Genomic DNA, 15,129 nt, shown 5'->3' with positions numbered 1-15,129 from the left:
TTGAAAATGTGAAAGAGAAACTCAGCTTTGACTCTTACTTTGACAACCTTGAATAAAATATTCTTCATGATGGTAAGGTTGGAGTCAGAATTAAATTCCGTTCAACCATCTGTTATTATCCATGTAGCGATAAAAATAGCTCGCTTTTGTTGACAATGCAATGTTAATGGTTGAACAAAATGCCTTTTTTTGGTCTCCTGAAAAGTGAGTCATGGAACAGCAGAAAAATATGCAATTATTTCTCGGCCCATGCCGTCACATTTACTTTTTTGTGGAAAAGGTTGAGACCGTTTTTGTGTAATTCTGACACAAAGAGGGTGAGAGAACTGCAACTTCTGTTCCACCAATTACGCTAACGACAGTGTGAAGTCAAAGTTTGTGCACTCATCTGTTTCAATGAGTAGCCTCCAGCTTTTCACCTTATCATGCACATTAATAGCATATTGTAACATTGTCAGTGGTGGAAACACAAACACCACTAAGAAATAATCCAGTAGGCGACGTGAGATAGTATCACAAGAAAACAATCTCATCAATACATGGCTAAAGGCAGAAAATAAGTTTTGTGTGTGGGCGTTTCAAAAGGAGTCAACTGAGGCAAGAGAGAGGACAGGATTACTGTTGTGCATGCGAATTCATATTTCTATGGACAAGGGACACACAATTGTAGGTGTTGTGGACATGATATGTATGTGCAAGGACTTTTCAAGTGGAGAAACATGTCTGGGTGCATGAACCTAATCAAGTTGTAAGTAGGAGGCAATTGGCCCAGCTTGATTTGATAGTTGTTTGATGTATTCACTAATCAGAACCAATCAGCCTCCGGCTCAGACGCAGCAGGGCGATCGCATCTCACCTTTTGCACCACTGAGACGTTCCACTTTCAACAACTAAAAATCTAATGCATTTTTCCTAGGTTGCCAACAATGATCATACTTTTATCACATGCAACTCATGAAGAGTCATTGGGATTTTGAGAGGAGTGAAGAGGATTTAAATTGAGTTTACATTCAGTTGGAGTACACCGCATGCTGAAATTACGGCAAATGTTGTCTCGAGATGGTTCATTACCACTGGATCATTTTCTGATTACTTTGTATACAGTACATATTTGGAATCTCAAACACAATGTATTTTGGGAAGCTGATCAACTTCAAAGTTGTTTGGTCTTACCCAAAGTTTTTCTCATTTCAAAGTAAAAAAAAAAAAAATCTGCAGCCCTGCTTGTCGATTAACTTCGCCTGTTTTGACTTCTGTCCAGAACTGGAGATGAATGTGCGAATGGTTGTTTGTCTGTGTGCCCTGATTGGTGTTAGGATGTTAGAATGAATCATAATGAGTTCAACACATTAAAGAAAACACAAAATTCAGTTGTACTTTGTTTCTGCTATTTGGCAGAAGTTACTCAAGATCATGAAGGAAATACTAATAGGGTCACTTCTACGATAGTTTCCTCAAATGTGCTGGAAAGTTGAAAGGTATTATGGCTTTAAAGTCACCATCAGTCTGCAGGAGGATGGTTCCTTCAGGAACCTTGAGACCTCTCTGTATTCGCCACTGGTCATCCGGTGCCTGATACTTTAATTTTCCTCAAAAACAGCTTGAGCATCATGACAGCTGACCTCGGGTGGTGTGAAGCTGTGGCAGCCCCACGCCGGAGAGCAGCAAAGTCGTGTTCAGCAGGTGACGACTGGTGAAGCAGCTCATTAGCTAGCTTTGACACACTTGAGTCAGTGCTGACTAGAATGAATAGGGGTGGGGGGATACCCCCACTAAAATAATTTTGTCAGTTGTAATTATAACAGCTTCTACTCTTTTGGAAATGGAGACCAAGGAAACTTTGTCTTCTGTTAGTTTAATCAGCATTTGACTCCAAAAGGATCACCTGACTGTGTTGTCTTTGCACATAGCGATATGAAAGGAAGCAGAAACTCCTGAAGCACACACCCCCGACCTCTCTTCGCAGAATTCACCTGGGCCTATTTTGCTTGTGCGGGCTTCATGTGGTTTGCTTCGACTGTTTGAAACAGAAAAGATCATCTGTTTGATGATGATACACCATCAGCCCTTCCTTTTTCATAGAAACTTCTCCCCTTGGATGTTTCCTTCCTCTATGTTCTGCCCCCAATGTCCATTTTGATTCATATTTTTCATATCTTCAACATTCTTCCTTTTGCTGCTCTCACATTGACCCAGTCATAGATCAGGTGGACGCACGTAGAGATCGCAAATACAGTCTTAGCGTGTGTTCTTTTAAGATTCTTTCCTAATCTGCATGCACTCGTCGTCACTGGACGTAAGCGTTTTAGCTCATCTGGGATTTATTTCCCGAGGTGTCAGTCCAAGCAATAATGTTGATCAAACATGGCTGTCAAAACAAATGTTTGCAGAGTACAACATCAATTATTGATTCATGCCACTGCTTCATCCCTGGTGAAATAAGTACACAACCCCACGGATAATCCTTTTTATTTTCTTATTTTTGTTGTCTGTGCACCACAGATATGTTGTAAGCACTAGGCACAAATTATTTGAATCAGACACTTGTTTCTTTAAATGAGATCTCCAATATCTTTTCAATTGTTTGAGATTATTCCTCAAAAAGGTCAGGGTTAGGGCTGCCCATATCCGCCATCTGCAAGGCGAGAAGCCCAACCATTGGCCCGTAGAACCGTTTACGCTCCGCTCTGGTAGCTGGAGTTTTCTCATTCAAGTGAATGGGACTGTTGGGAGGACGCAGCGTGTAAAGGTAGCCACTTCTTCCCAACTCTAGTGTAAAAATTAAAGTGTTTGTCTTCTTTGGGAAGGACCCCGTCGTTTTCTTAGATTGCGAGGGGCTGTTGCTTGGAGACGAGGAATTAGCAGGAATGCTCGAAATGGGTGAATAAAAGAAATCACTATTTTGGGAGGGTTTTTGATGAGGAATTAGTATTTAATTATGGCTAAAAGCTCAAAATTTTGATTTAGCACGTATCCTTTAACTAAGCAGCGCCTTTCCTTGTAACTGTAGGTCAGTTTTGAAAATGTCAAACTATTGCTTCAGTTCTACCGTCAGTGGTTTTAAAAACTGATGACATCAAGTTTTTCTTTCACGATATTGTTTGGTACCTTTTTCATTCACTTTAGCAGCCTCTCTGCTGTATATTCTGTCAACTCGGCATGACGAAATCATTTTAATTCTTGTCCAGATTGACATAAAGCGTTGAGTGCAGTTTTCAACTTGCACACCTTTGCACTAGGATAACAAATTTGGCTGTGGAAAGCAACTGCTAGTGAGATGGAGTAGATTACATGATTGACGGTCCCTGTGGGGAAATAAGCTTGCTGCACTGACAAAATGGGCGCAATTCAGGAGAGGAGAGAGCAGAAATAGAGTAGGCACAAATGGAGCAATGAAAATCATCGTTTTGAGGAGCGATGTTGTATAGTAGTTTCTTCAATTACTGAAGTGAGCATTCGTTGTTGACCTGTCAGTGGACTGTAATGTGTGTCCAGTTCCACCGTAGCCGATGCCGCAGTCCACATATCCCCTATATAATTTTTTACTTTTTTTTTTTTTTACTACATTAATTTAGTACATTATTCGGAATATGAATGTCCCAAGTAAATGAAATTAAACAGGCTTCATGTTCAAATTCAAATTCCGTCAACACATACAAACTAACAGTTTTTCCAAATGTTCAAGAAGTGTAACTGTCAGTGTTGTGATGTTTTTGCCTTCCTCAATTTTTGTACTATATGCGGTCACATACCAAACAGAATCTGTTGTTTGGTGGACAAGATATTTAAAGAATACACCCCCCTCAATCCATTACTCGAGGGCCTGATTAACTGAAAGTTCAAATTGTGGGTGCCGAATAGAATGTTATTTTTTGTTACCAGCATTTCAAAAATGTTTTCATACGCATAACTGCCGTTTTTACCTACCATTGCAAAAACAGTCATGGCAATTTGTCTTTTTGCAAATTCTATTGCGCTTGCTAAATTCACCGATTTGCACATAAAACTAGAATGTGCATGCGCAACAATTTTGGCAAACACAATCCTGGTGCGGTAAGTTTGTAGCTCAATTTCCACATCTATTCGCGTGACCAATCAAGTTTGCACCCATTTCGCATTCATAAATCAGGCCCTAATTTCCCCCCCCCTCCTCCACAAAACCACACTAGTTATGTAATCATTGCTCATTGATCACAATGTTCCCATTACTGTAGGTACCTCAGTCGAGATGAAGTGGCTGAGGCCTCACTGAGCAAGGCTCAACAGGAAGGAGGCAGCGTGCGGCTGGTCACCAAAGAGAACTTCTTCAGCAAGAGAAGATCGACCTCATCACTAAATTCACCCACCTCAGACAGGTATGAGGTCTAATGCCTGTATATAATAATGTATAAAAACAAAAATGCTTGCGCTTTTAATTGACAATGTGTCTTGAACCTAGAAACACATCTCTGTTGCTTCTGCTGCCATCGACACAAGCTTTCTGTACCCGAGGCCTTGTCGCCATCATGTACTCTAATCTACTGTATTAAGACTACTCGTGATCCATTCACTGTCTAACAGCACATTCGTTTGGTGCATATACTTGATACGTTAGTCAATGATCAGAGGTGGCAATAGTGATGATCTTACTATATCCAGCGTTGGGACTGCTCGTGGCTGGGCTTTGCCGCTAAATTGAGCTTAGCATAGCTTGCTTCCTGCAAACAAATTGACACGTTTGTTTTCAACGCATTGGGAATTGAGTGTGAGTGATGTGATTAAAGTGGGAAAATATTATAAGGAATAAATAGGCCAGCGGGCCGGGGGCTTACTCGCAGCCACCTGAGATGCGTCCTTTGTGGGCAGGCACCGCTCATTTGCTAATTGTTGTTTTTCCAAAGGTTTTCGTACCAATTAAATTACTTGAAAATATTTACCATAACGTGACGTAGCAACGTTTTGCAATGATGTATGTTGTTGACTGGCCTGGAACAAACTAATGAGTGTATATTTTTTTGTTTTTTCTTTTTGTTTTCTTCTTGGTTGGCAGGGTTAACCCAGTGCCAGCAAGCACAATTTTCACCCAATCTTAAATCTTTCAAGGAATATTGTTCAATGAGCCCGTAAAGAAGAGTGTTCATCATCTTCCCATTAAGGTGATATGTGCCCCTTCCTCTTAGCAAATCAATTCGTTTCCCCATCCCTTTGCTGTCTCCATGGAGACGTGCATCCGCCTTCTGTGCAAGGCACAAAGGCCCGCTGTGAATGTTCGTTCAGTAAATTTAGACCATAATGCAATATATTGGCAGAGACTCAACACCCGACCCAGAAGCGAGCCACCGCGGGTACACGAGCAAACACACAAACTACACGCACTCATCAATGTTTGTGCAAGGTGTTTCCATGTGAGGTTGCCAGTCGGTATTTGTGCTTAGTTTTCCTGCCGGAGGAAGCACAATGCCACAGCTCTGGATTGTGTGATGATGACTGCAAGGCGTGACCGTGCAAAGAGGCCACCGGTCAATTGCAACAGAAAGATATTTACAGTGCTGACTTGACTTATGAGTCTTATTCAGTCGGTAACTCAAATCACTCGTATTTTTGGTGATGAATAGTCCTTGCGGCAAACGCTGGATGCGTTCATGCTTCTTCTTGGGAGCTAGTTGTCATTTCACAACCCGGGCTGTAATGCTGTAAAGGATCGATGTTAGTTTTAGGTTGGAATAAATTTACTTAAGCTCCATGATTCCTCGCCATACACCGGCCAACAGCAGATCCCAGGGTGGTCATAAGCATTGATCCATTTCCTAAACTGGTTATTGTTTTGGTCCAATTTCAAATCCATCCGCTCTCGTTGTTCTATTTGCCAGTTAGTGTAGAGATTGTGTCCCCGGCTGACTCCAGCGGCAACAAGTCATCAAATTGCCTTTGACATTACTGCGTGAAAGACTCATCCTCCTCCTTGCTGCGTTAATTGCCATTTCTCTCACAAGCTACTCTGTAACTGTCAGGGGACTAACAACAAAACGGCACTTCCCATGATGCCACACCATCTCATTCAAGTCTGCAAAATTATAAATCAATTAGCAATATGTCACACCCAATTAAACAAATTCATGCTAATGCATGATATTCTGAAACATATGTATGTGGCATGTCAATTATCAATTTATGATTTTATGGATTTGGATGAGATGGTGTGATGTCACCGGAACTGCCATTTTGCCAGCCTGCCTGCAGTACGTGTTAGTTTTACGGTACTTTAATCCTCCTCGCCGCATATATCATTTTGTCATGACTTCACAGTAAAAGCGGAAAATATAATATTAAGACAGTCATTCATTTCATTAAATTAATTCAAAATAATGTCCTCTGGTCACTATGACAACGCGCTTGACGTCACATCCGCCGAAAGAGCACAGGAAATTCGAACCCAATCCAGTCTGAAATTTCCTTTTCAAAGGCTTGCAAGAATACCCATTGTGGACAGCTTAAGTGCTAATCTGCAATTTATAAGATGTGTGAGTCATAGATGGTCAAATGAAAAGGCTATTGTAAAGATATTTGGGGGCAAAGTACCCCGGAATGCATCTTTAAAGGCTTCCCGCCTTCCGCCCAAATAAACACTCCTCTGTGTCCTGACCATTATTATTTTAAGCACAGCATTAGAAGCTTATTTCTGTCTCACTTTCATCTACATTTTTGGCAAAACACAGTTCTCTTGGTACCAGTTTTTGGTATCCGTCTCAAATTGCTTTTCTATTTAATGATATTTTTAATTCTTTGGAGGGTTTTCTTCTCAATATCAGTGAGGGCATATCTATCTGTAGTGTTGCTCAGATTCTTTGTTGCTGCCCAGGCCTGTATGAAATACAAAACACAAAGCCGTGGGGAAACAATGAAGTCCATCTGTCCTTCTCTTATGTGGCTCCTCCACCCCGCTGGGATGATATGGCAAATGCCCAAACTAGTTGTCCTATTTTTTTTTTTTTTAACACTCACGCAGATACATGCTGGTCATTTGCATAGATCATCATAAAATACATTGAATGTTTGGCACAAAATTAGAATATTAGTCATAGTTAAGTACCAGTGGAATCTATAATTGTAGCTGAATATTTGTGGTTTTAAAATAAACAGGTGTTTTTGTGTGCGTGTGTGTGTGTGTGGGGGGGGGGGTCTAAACTAAGACTAATACAGGACCTGTATGGCAGGTTAATAACCATCCTTTTAACATTTTACTAAACATCCAATGCTCAGCAACCAAAAAATTGCATTTCCATTGATTTGGTGCACGCATAAGGATTTTATAAAGCTCAAGAGATTGTTTATCCGTTATAGAGCAGATATGAAAAATATATATTTTTTTAAACTGGCATTTCATAGTTTTGATGCACGCTCCAATAATATTGAGTGTGTTCTTCCATTTGAAATAAATAAATGAATTAATAATCCCAGGGACACATCGATACATGAGAATTGAAAAGTAGACTCTCAGGTTACTTGACGACTCCTCTACCTCTGAGTCCCCATTTTTTACATTTGTCTTTCCAAATTGTTACTATGTTTGAGCTTGTTAGATAATATGAGATTTCCGTTTTGGAGGACTTGATTCTAGATTGATGGTTGAACAAAATCGTTGTCTGTTGCTATTGGGAATAATCTATTCTAAAAATTAAATGACTGCCCTACATACCTATGGTGTCTCCAATCTTGTATACCACAGCTCTAATCCTCACAGTAGCTTTCAGTTTTTCCAAGCTAGATTTATTGGGAAAGCTTCAATATTAATGAGGGTAGCTACGTATCTATTTTATCCTTGTAAGACGTCAATAAAAATGCGACACCTGAAATCTGATGATTTAATGTTTCAAGCTTAATAGAGCCTTGTGACATCATTCGTGGTCAATACGAATCAATTATTTAACAACTACATCTTTACAGCTCAAGCAAAGATGCCGGCGAGCAACCATCACCAGGTTTTCTGCAGGCGGTGGATGGCCAGGGTGTCCCTTTATGTCTGTCCTGCCAGAAGGCCTGCTTAACGCCCGGTGGGGCCTGGGACACCCGATTTTGCAGCAACAAGTAAGTTAAAAAAGGCAGTGGGAGAGAAGCAGCTAAAACGGCTCCATGAAATTTGACCTGTGTTGCAAAATGTGGTGACTTTGGAAAAGTCCCTCCATTTTTACTTTCTGTAGCTGGAGCCAGGGGTCCCAATGATTTTGATCTTTTTTATTGACTTGCAGCTCCGTGGTGTTTAAGGTAAATATCAGTCCACATGTCACACAGTGCAGATAAGTCCATGTTCTCCGCCCCCGTAGGTGCCAGGAGGAGTTCCTTTTGCGCTCCAGTCAGACGCACATGCGCTCGCGGGTGCTGGAGGCAGAGCGGGGCGTTTGCCAGCACTGCGGCCTCCACGCCCACGACTTATTTGTGAAAGTCCGCGATGCACCGCCGTCCCAGCGCAAAGAGATGCTTGAAAACACTTGGCTCGCCCAGCTGTCACTCAAACAGGTTGGACCCAAGCACAAAACTATAAATACCTGATGCACACACACACACACAAATTGATCTTCACTAGCTCGGGCTAGCTCCCAGTAAATGGATTGCAGGGCCCATTGATTTTCCTTCCAGTGCCAGGCCCTGACCAGTAAGCCTGTTTGATTTGGTTGGCGGTTATCCTGCGGTCCCTGCAACCTCCTCATTGCCTGCTTCTTTTGACACACATACACACACACATGGATATATATACCCCCCCCCCCTCCTTTCCACTTCCACACAGTGCCGCCGGCAACAGCATCAGCGCCGATCGATGTGGCGAGCTTGAGAGGAAACAACCTCAGCCACATGATAAGATGGCGTGGTGGTGCAAAAGCCTTAAGATTAGTGCCTCATTCTTCGGTTCATACTGGGGGTTCTTTTGTGTATGAGTGTGTTTCGTGCTCCACATTTCTATGCTTCGCCATGTGAGCGTTTCAGTCTATTTTCGTTCAGGCATGTGTGCGTGTGGGAACTCTGGCCCTGCGCTTTATATCTTTTGGGATCAATTCTAGCTCACTCCCTTAATGTCAGCAAAGTAGCACTCAAATTGGGCAAATTGATTTTTGGTGCCCAACTCTTTGACAGGCTGCTCTTCAATCATCTTTAGTTCTTAATTGATCTCTTCTCTTTGTCTCTCCAGATCTGATCAATATTGTTGGTCTTTTGGGTTTTCACTCTGCTTCAAAGTGAATCTGACTCTCGAGTCCTTCTATCTTGGGAGTCAAGTGTGCTGGAATTCTGCTCCTGTGAAGCAAATGACATTACTTTCTGCCCTCTAGTGCTTCTTCTTAGAACTTCTTTCAGTTTTTGCGTTCTTATTATCTCTACCAAGCAGAAATTGTGTTCGTTCGTTCATTCATTCGTTCATTCATCTTCCAAACAGCTCATCAGATTTAAAACCATTGGCAAAGGAGCCAGAGAAGAAGCCACAAAACAAAGTTATAAAATTCCTATGAATAGGTTTTCATTCATTTTTCACTTTTGGGCACCCACAATTGCCTGGAGTGGAACAGCGTGACCTCCTGACCTTTAGGTAATCAAGGCTGCTACTGCCCACACTTAATCGGTCTCCATTTTTTTATAAACCTATTTACAAATAAGCCTTTAAAGATAGACTACTGTAAATTGTAATTTTGGAGATGTCGCTATGGTCACTCACTGTGATCACCATTACTGTCTAAATAAGTAAAATCGATCGTATCCTAAGGAAGAACAAAGTCTTCAAAGTGGTTTCTTTTGTGAATATAGAATTTATGTGAGTTCAAATGGAAAAAAATCTGACGTCCCTGTACAGTGAGCATTAGTTTTACATACTACGTACCATCAAAGAGTATTGTCAACAACCTTACCAATGTTTTCATCATTCACTGCCATTGACCGCTCTAGATTTCAAATATCCACTTTAACTTGGCTGGCAGTGAACGAGTTAAAAAATCCTCGAGTATCTACCTGAAATGAGGTTGGAAAGTGATGAAACAGCAGTTCTCACCACTCTCAAAAATCGTGGGCAAATCAGCTGAATATGCGAAAACCCTACCCTGTCAATCAAACACTACTTCTGAAATTTAGGAAAAAAATGGATGCTAGTCAATCTTGCGACTTTTCTGCCTCTTCATAATTACATACATGTTTGAGACATGAAAATATATCCACTTCATATGTTGCGTTATCTTTTCTATTCTGTTCCTATTATAAGTAATCTCGTATTAGCTCTGGCCGTGCACAGAAATCGAGAGGAACCGAGGAATGGCTGAATCTTATGCGAGTGCAAGCAAGAATTTTAATTCCCTTGATTGGGATTCAAAGCTCTAGCTCTAGCGGAGGAGGTCACAAAGCAGCAAATTACATCTTACTTGCTTTGACAGAAAAACAACAGTTTGACTGCTTTCATCACCTGAGTTCAAACTTTAAAACAAATTCAGGATGACCTACATTTATGACATTTTAGTGAGCCTTTTTCAAACCAATATCCTACCATGTAGCTGTCATCGTCACAGAATTGCTCAAGTTATTAGTTCTAAAAGCAATCATTACATGCAGACGTCTCAAGATACACAGAACGTCACATTATTATTATTATTTTTTTTAAATCATTTTCATTATTTCTTGCTCCGTGCTGTCATGAGTGCTCTCTATTTGTTTTTGTTTCCGGTAATGATGAGACACATCTGCATTGTGCCTCTAAGGTGCATATATCTGTTCAATTTGAGTGTTTGGCCTCATGTGTGTAAGTGCGTGTGTGTGTGTTGCAAAATAAGACTTGAGGCGAGTGTAGCGCTCAGCGAGAGCTAAACACATCACTGCTGTAGGGGAAAATCTACTTGAGCATAGATGGATGGTTTGGGAGGGTAGTGCAATCACAGCTTGTTTTTGGCAATTTGCGGCTGTATGAGAGAACATGAGGGTGCTGCTCCGTTTTTTTTTTTTTTTTCATTCTCTGCGTGTATATGTGTGTGTTTGTGCGTGTGTGCAGCTAAACGAGATGATCCGTGCTCCAGCGGAAGGCGATTTCTGGCAAGTGGACCACATCCGTCCAGTCTACAGTGGAGGAGGACAGTGCTCGCTGGACAACCTGCAGACACTCTGCAGCGTCTGCCACAGAGCTGTATGTGCATCATTCAACACTAAGCCCGAAATACATTTGTCCAGCTTGATTTTGCCGGTGCACCTTGGCCAGAGCTCTCTTTTATCCTGCTTAAAAGAAAGTTGCATCCCTCATGTTGAGGATCATCCGAGGTGGCAGTAATGTGATACATGGCCAGCCTTCTCTTGCCAGTAATAACATCCCAGCAGGCGGCTATGTCGTGGTGATGTATAGCATTGGCTGCAAAAGGCCGTGCGTGTGTATCTAGTAATCACACGCGATTCCTCAAAAGAGACATTAGAGAGCAGGGATGTCGAAATAAAAGTCTCTTCTGAAATGTGCTCTAATGTCACACCAGCCACTCTTTTGCTTTCGTCAGGGTCTGAATACCATGTCTGTAAAATGCCTCTGCGGAAATACCCAGAGGATGCACAAATTGCCGCAGACTCTCCGTCCTATTTGGAGCCCCCTCGAAGGCAGTCTGCCTACTCTACTGCGGGGTCTGCCGCTGTATTAAAGCCTTTCCATAAATCACTTTCCTAAATTAAAATTAAAAAAAAAAGTTCATCTGTAAAAACGACATTGTGTACAGCTTTAATGACAAGTGATAGTGATGTCAAGGGAAATTACTGCTGTTTTTGTATTTCAACTAAGCTCATACTTGGCTGAGCAGCCTGGACAGAGAAGAAAAGCAGATTCATACTGTATGAATGCCACACCTAAACTGACAAATCATCTTTGGGTTATTTTGCCCTTCCACAGAGGACCGCTCAGCAGGCCAAGGAGAGGAGCCGGTTGAGGAAGAACGCTGCAACCAACAAGGTTGCGTCAGACATCAGCAGATTCTTTATGAAGAAATGATGCTTCTCGCTCACTCAGGTGCATTGTTGAGTCCCAACTGGCACTCACAAGATGCATTGTGATTTTTCTCTCTTATTGGAAACAAAAGGCCAAACTACTTTGTTATCCGCTTTTTTTTTTTTTTTTTAAGATAGCAAACAGGGACAACAACCGCATCCCCCCCTCTTGTCCCCGAACCATCACAAGTGTGTGTGCGTGGGAGGGGGTCGGGTGATTTATTGCAACCCCCTTTAAGCTTGAGGCGTAAATGGAGCAGGTTGCTTCAGAGATGCTCAGCTATTTTCAGATTTTGCAAAGTTAGTGCAACGTTGCAGGTGAGCAGGGTGATAAATTAAAAATGGACCGTTCTACAAGCAAAGTCTTGTTTGTGTTGCTTTTTGGAAGATAGATGACTATTTTGTGGAATAAAACCCCATTTTTATCTACCTCCTGTGTCTTTCCTCCTCCGTTCTTCTAGCGCTTTCTCCACAGTTTGAAGCGTCAACACACCAGGACATAACGGACCAGCTAGCAAATGGTGTCATCGCCTCGAGTCTGAAACATTATTGTCCATACACCCGCTCCTCTTCTGCTGTGCTTGATGTTCTGAGCAGAGCTGCAGTCAAGAGGGCTATGTTTAGAGGCACCGAGAAATGAGTTACTATGGAAACAAGGCTCCAGGTTCAGCAGTGTCGAGAGCATTGAATGTGTTCTTGTGCAAGTTATACAATGAGCCAGACAGACATCAGCGGCTCCGATCAATATCAGCGGATCCTGTCCAAGTGAGGCACAATTCCACCCCGCACCCCCACCTACCTTTTTCCTTTTCTGCGTCTAACTCAGAATTCAGTCAAATTTGCCGTCACCAAAAAGTTTGGAGTTTTGGCTGTCAGCTACTTCTTGGTGTGAAACTTTACGGGAACCCCTGTAAGTGTGTGTGTGTGTGTGTGTGTGTCCCCTTAAGGCTGCTCTAGGTCTCTACTTAATAAGGCCGCTCTTCCTCCTCTGTCTAAAACGACAAGCTTGGTGAGTAATGAACGTTGCAAGCAGCCTTCCAACAACAACAGGTTTCAGTGTCAAGCCCCTGTCAGCAGCCCATGACTCTGATCGCATCTTTTATTGCACCCAAAAGATGCATGTGTGTGTGTGTGTGAGAGAAAGAAAGAGCACAAATGAGGGATGGAGGGTGATGCACTTGGTTGACATGGTGTGCAAGGTAGCTGAGAGATGTGTGATGGTCACATGGTGCCATAATGAGCCAGTGTCCCAATAAAGATGTATCTTCTCCCCCGCAGGGCATGCTGAGTTAAGAACAGCGCTGCAACCTACCTGTATTTGACAAGCTGTCAGTGCAGGCAGGTGGGACACGATGACAGTAGTCAAGATGGACTCGCATCAAACGAGCCATCGCCAGGGTATTGGCCTCCTGCCGCTACCTCTCGCTTCCATGGAAGCAGAATTTCTTTTTTTCCCCCCACTATGTACAATCAGCATAACTGCAGTGCAGATTTACATAGCAGGCCAGTGCACTGCGAACATCACTCTGCCAAATTTGGCTTGAAGCAGGACACCCACTTTTTGCCCCTCAAAAAGGGGAGAGACATTTATTTGGTCGAATGGCTGGTGACTCTTACGATCTCTCTTCTCATTCATGGTGTGAAGGTCATTTTAACAAGTCAGTGTCAGCCGCAAAGCATTAAATAAATCCGTAATTATTTGTAAAATGGCTGTATTTTTCATTTTCAAGTGGACCTGGATCTACTGATCGTATTGCTATCGCAGCACCCTTGAGCAACATTGTATAAGCACTACAAATTTACAGTGTTAGGACTCACAAGAAACAGTATGGCTGACCTGGTGTCTCCATAGCAACCACAGAGACACTAATTGCTTTATTACAAGCCATTTTAAAATAGGATAAAGGAAAAAAACTTCCCTGCTAACGCTTTAGATATACTGAAGTACCTCTGGGAAATGTTCCCTCTTCCTTCTTTTGATATCAGAAGACCTAGTGAATCAGATTTCACTAATTGCATCTGCTTCTCAGAATCAGCCCAAAAAATCAATGCAAAGCTTATTAAACATGTTAAAATCTTGAATCTGCTGGGGGGGGGGTTATAAATAGCAATATACAACTGTAGTGTTGTTTGTTCTATACAGCCATTAGGGCTTAATCTAAAAATGGTTTTAAGAATAAATTTTTCTCAATCACTTTGGCGATTAATCGTGAATGAGTGTCATGGATCGCAATGGAGCAGGGCGACTAAATGAAGCTTGGACCAGGGTTTACTGAAGGGGAAAGGTAGTTGGAAGAGAGGATAAGGGGAACAAACTAACAGAAGCGGCAAACTGACATAACTTAACGGACCGACCGACAGACTGGCTAACTGAAACAGAACTGACAAAGTCAGGAACCACAAGAAACAAGACCGACATCAAACGTGACGACAGCAATGATCCAAAAGGGAGTGAGGGGCAGACCGGACTTAAATACAAGACAGGCAACAATAGGCAGGTGACTGTGGTTACATTGATGGAGGTGACAGGAGGGGAGGGGCAACGCAAACAGAAACCATGGCAACATAGACATAATAATCCAAGTTTGCAAATGATGCAAGACAAAGACAACATTGGTCAACAAACGTTTACCAAAAAACAAAAATTAATCACAGATGCAAATTAATGTTTCTAGATTATTATTCTTTTTGTGGTGATTCCAAATCTGCCAAATTTTCTCCGTAGCACATCATGTTATTAGCATTAGTAGTAGTAGGAGGAGGATGAGTAGACGTAAATAATAATACATAATGCATATTGGAAATTTTCATAGGTAAAAAATATAAAAATAACACAAAAACCTGAAAAAAGTAAAGAAATGTTTATGAATCAGCATCCAAATTATGCTTCAGGACACATAAAAACATGGCTGATTTAAATTTTCTATTGAGCAATTTAATCAATAATACAGAAATCTGAGAATAGTTACTGTTCCCAGGATTTTTGCAATTTGGCTTTATTTTCAAAAATAATTTTGGATGAATGTGCTAATCAATTAGCTGTCAATTATTCAATGAATCATACCTCTAATTTTTATGTACCTACGTCAATAGACATGCTAAATTGAGAAGCGCGAAAGAGGAAGTCTATTAAGCTACGAATTAACACCACCACAACCACCAAGTGTG

General features: G+C 41.7%; 1 protein-coding gene across 6 annotated transcripts in view; it reads left to right on the top strand.

Annotated features, from left to right (window-relative positions):
• The window catches only part of zranb3 (zinc finger, RAN-binding domain containing 3), a 51,658-nt gene extending 39,268 nt beyond the window's left edge, over positions 1-12,390 (top strand). For all 6 annotated transcript variants that reach the window (XM_061270394.1, XM_061270404.1, XM_061270385.1 and 3 more), the window contains exons 18-22: positions 4,215-4,355; positions 7,924-8,064; positions 8,301-8,493; positions 10,994-11,125; positions 11,867-12,390. In XM_061270394.1, the coding sequence (XP_061126378.1) occupies positions 4,215-4,355; positions 7,924-8,064; positions 8,301-8,493; positions 10,994-11,125; positions 11,867-11,965 (706 nt within the window). In that variant the 3' untranslated portion in view covers positions 11,966-12,390. The remainder of the gene's footprint in view (positions 1-4,214; positions 4,356-7,923; positions 8,065-8,300; positions 8,494-10,993; positions 11,126-11,866) is intronic.
• Positions 12,391-15,129: the final 2,739 nt, after the last annotated feature.

This window comes from Syngnathus typhle, linkage group LG2, assembly GCF_033458585.1.
Source record: "Syngnathus typhle isolate RoL2023-S1 ecotype Sweden linkage group LG2, RoL_Styp_1.0, whole genome shotgun sequence".
In the NCBI taxonomy this organism is placed as follows: domain Eukaryota; kingdom Metazoa; phylum Chordata; class Actinopteri; order Syngnathiformes; family Syngnathidae; genus Syngnathus; species Syngnathus typhle.
This window is presented reverse-complemented; position numbering and strand designations above follow the sequence as displayed.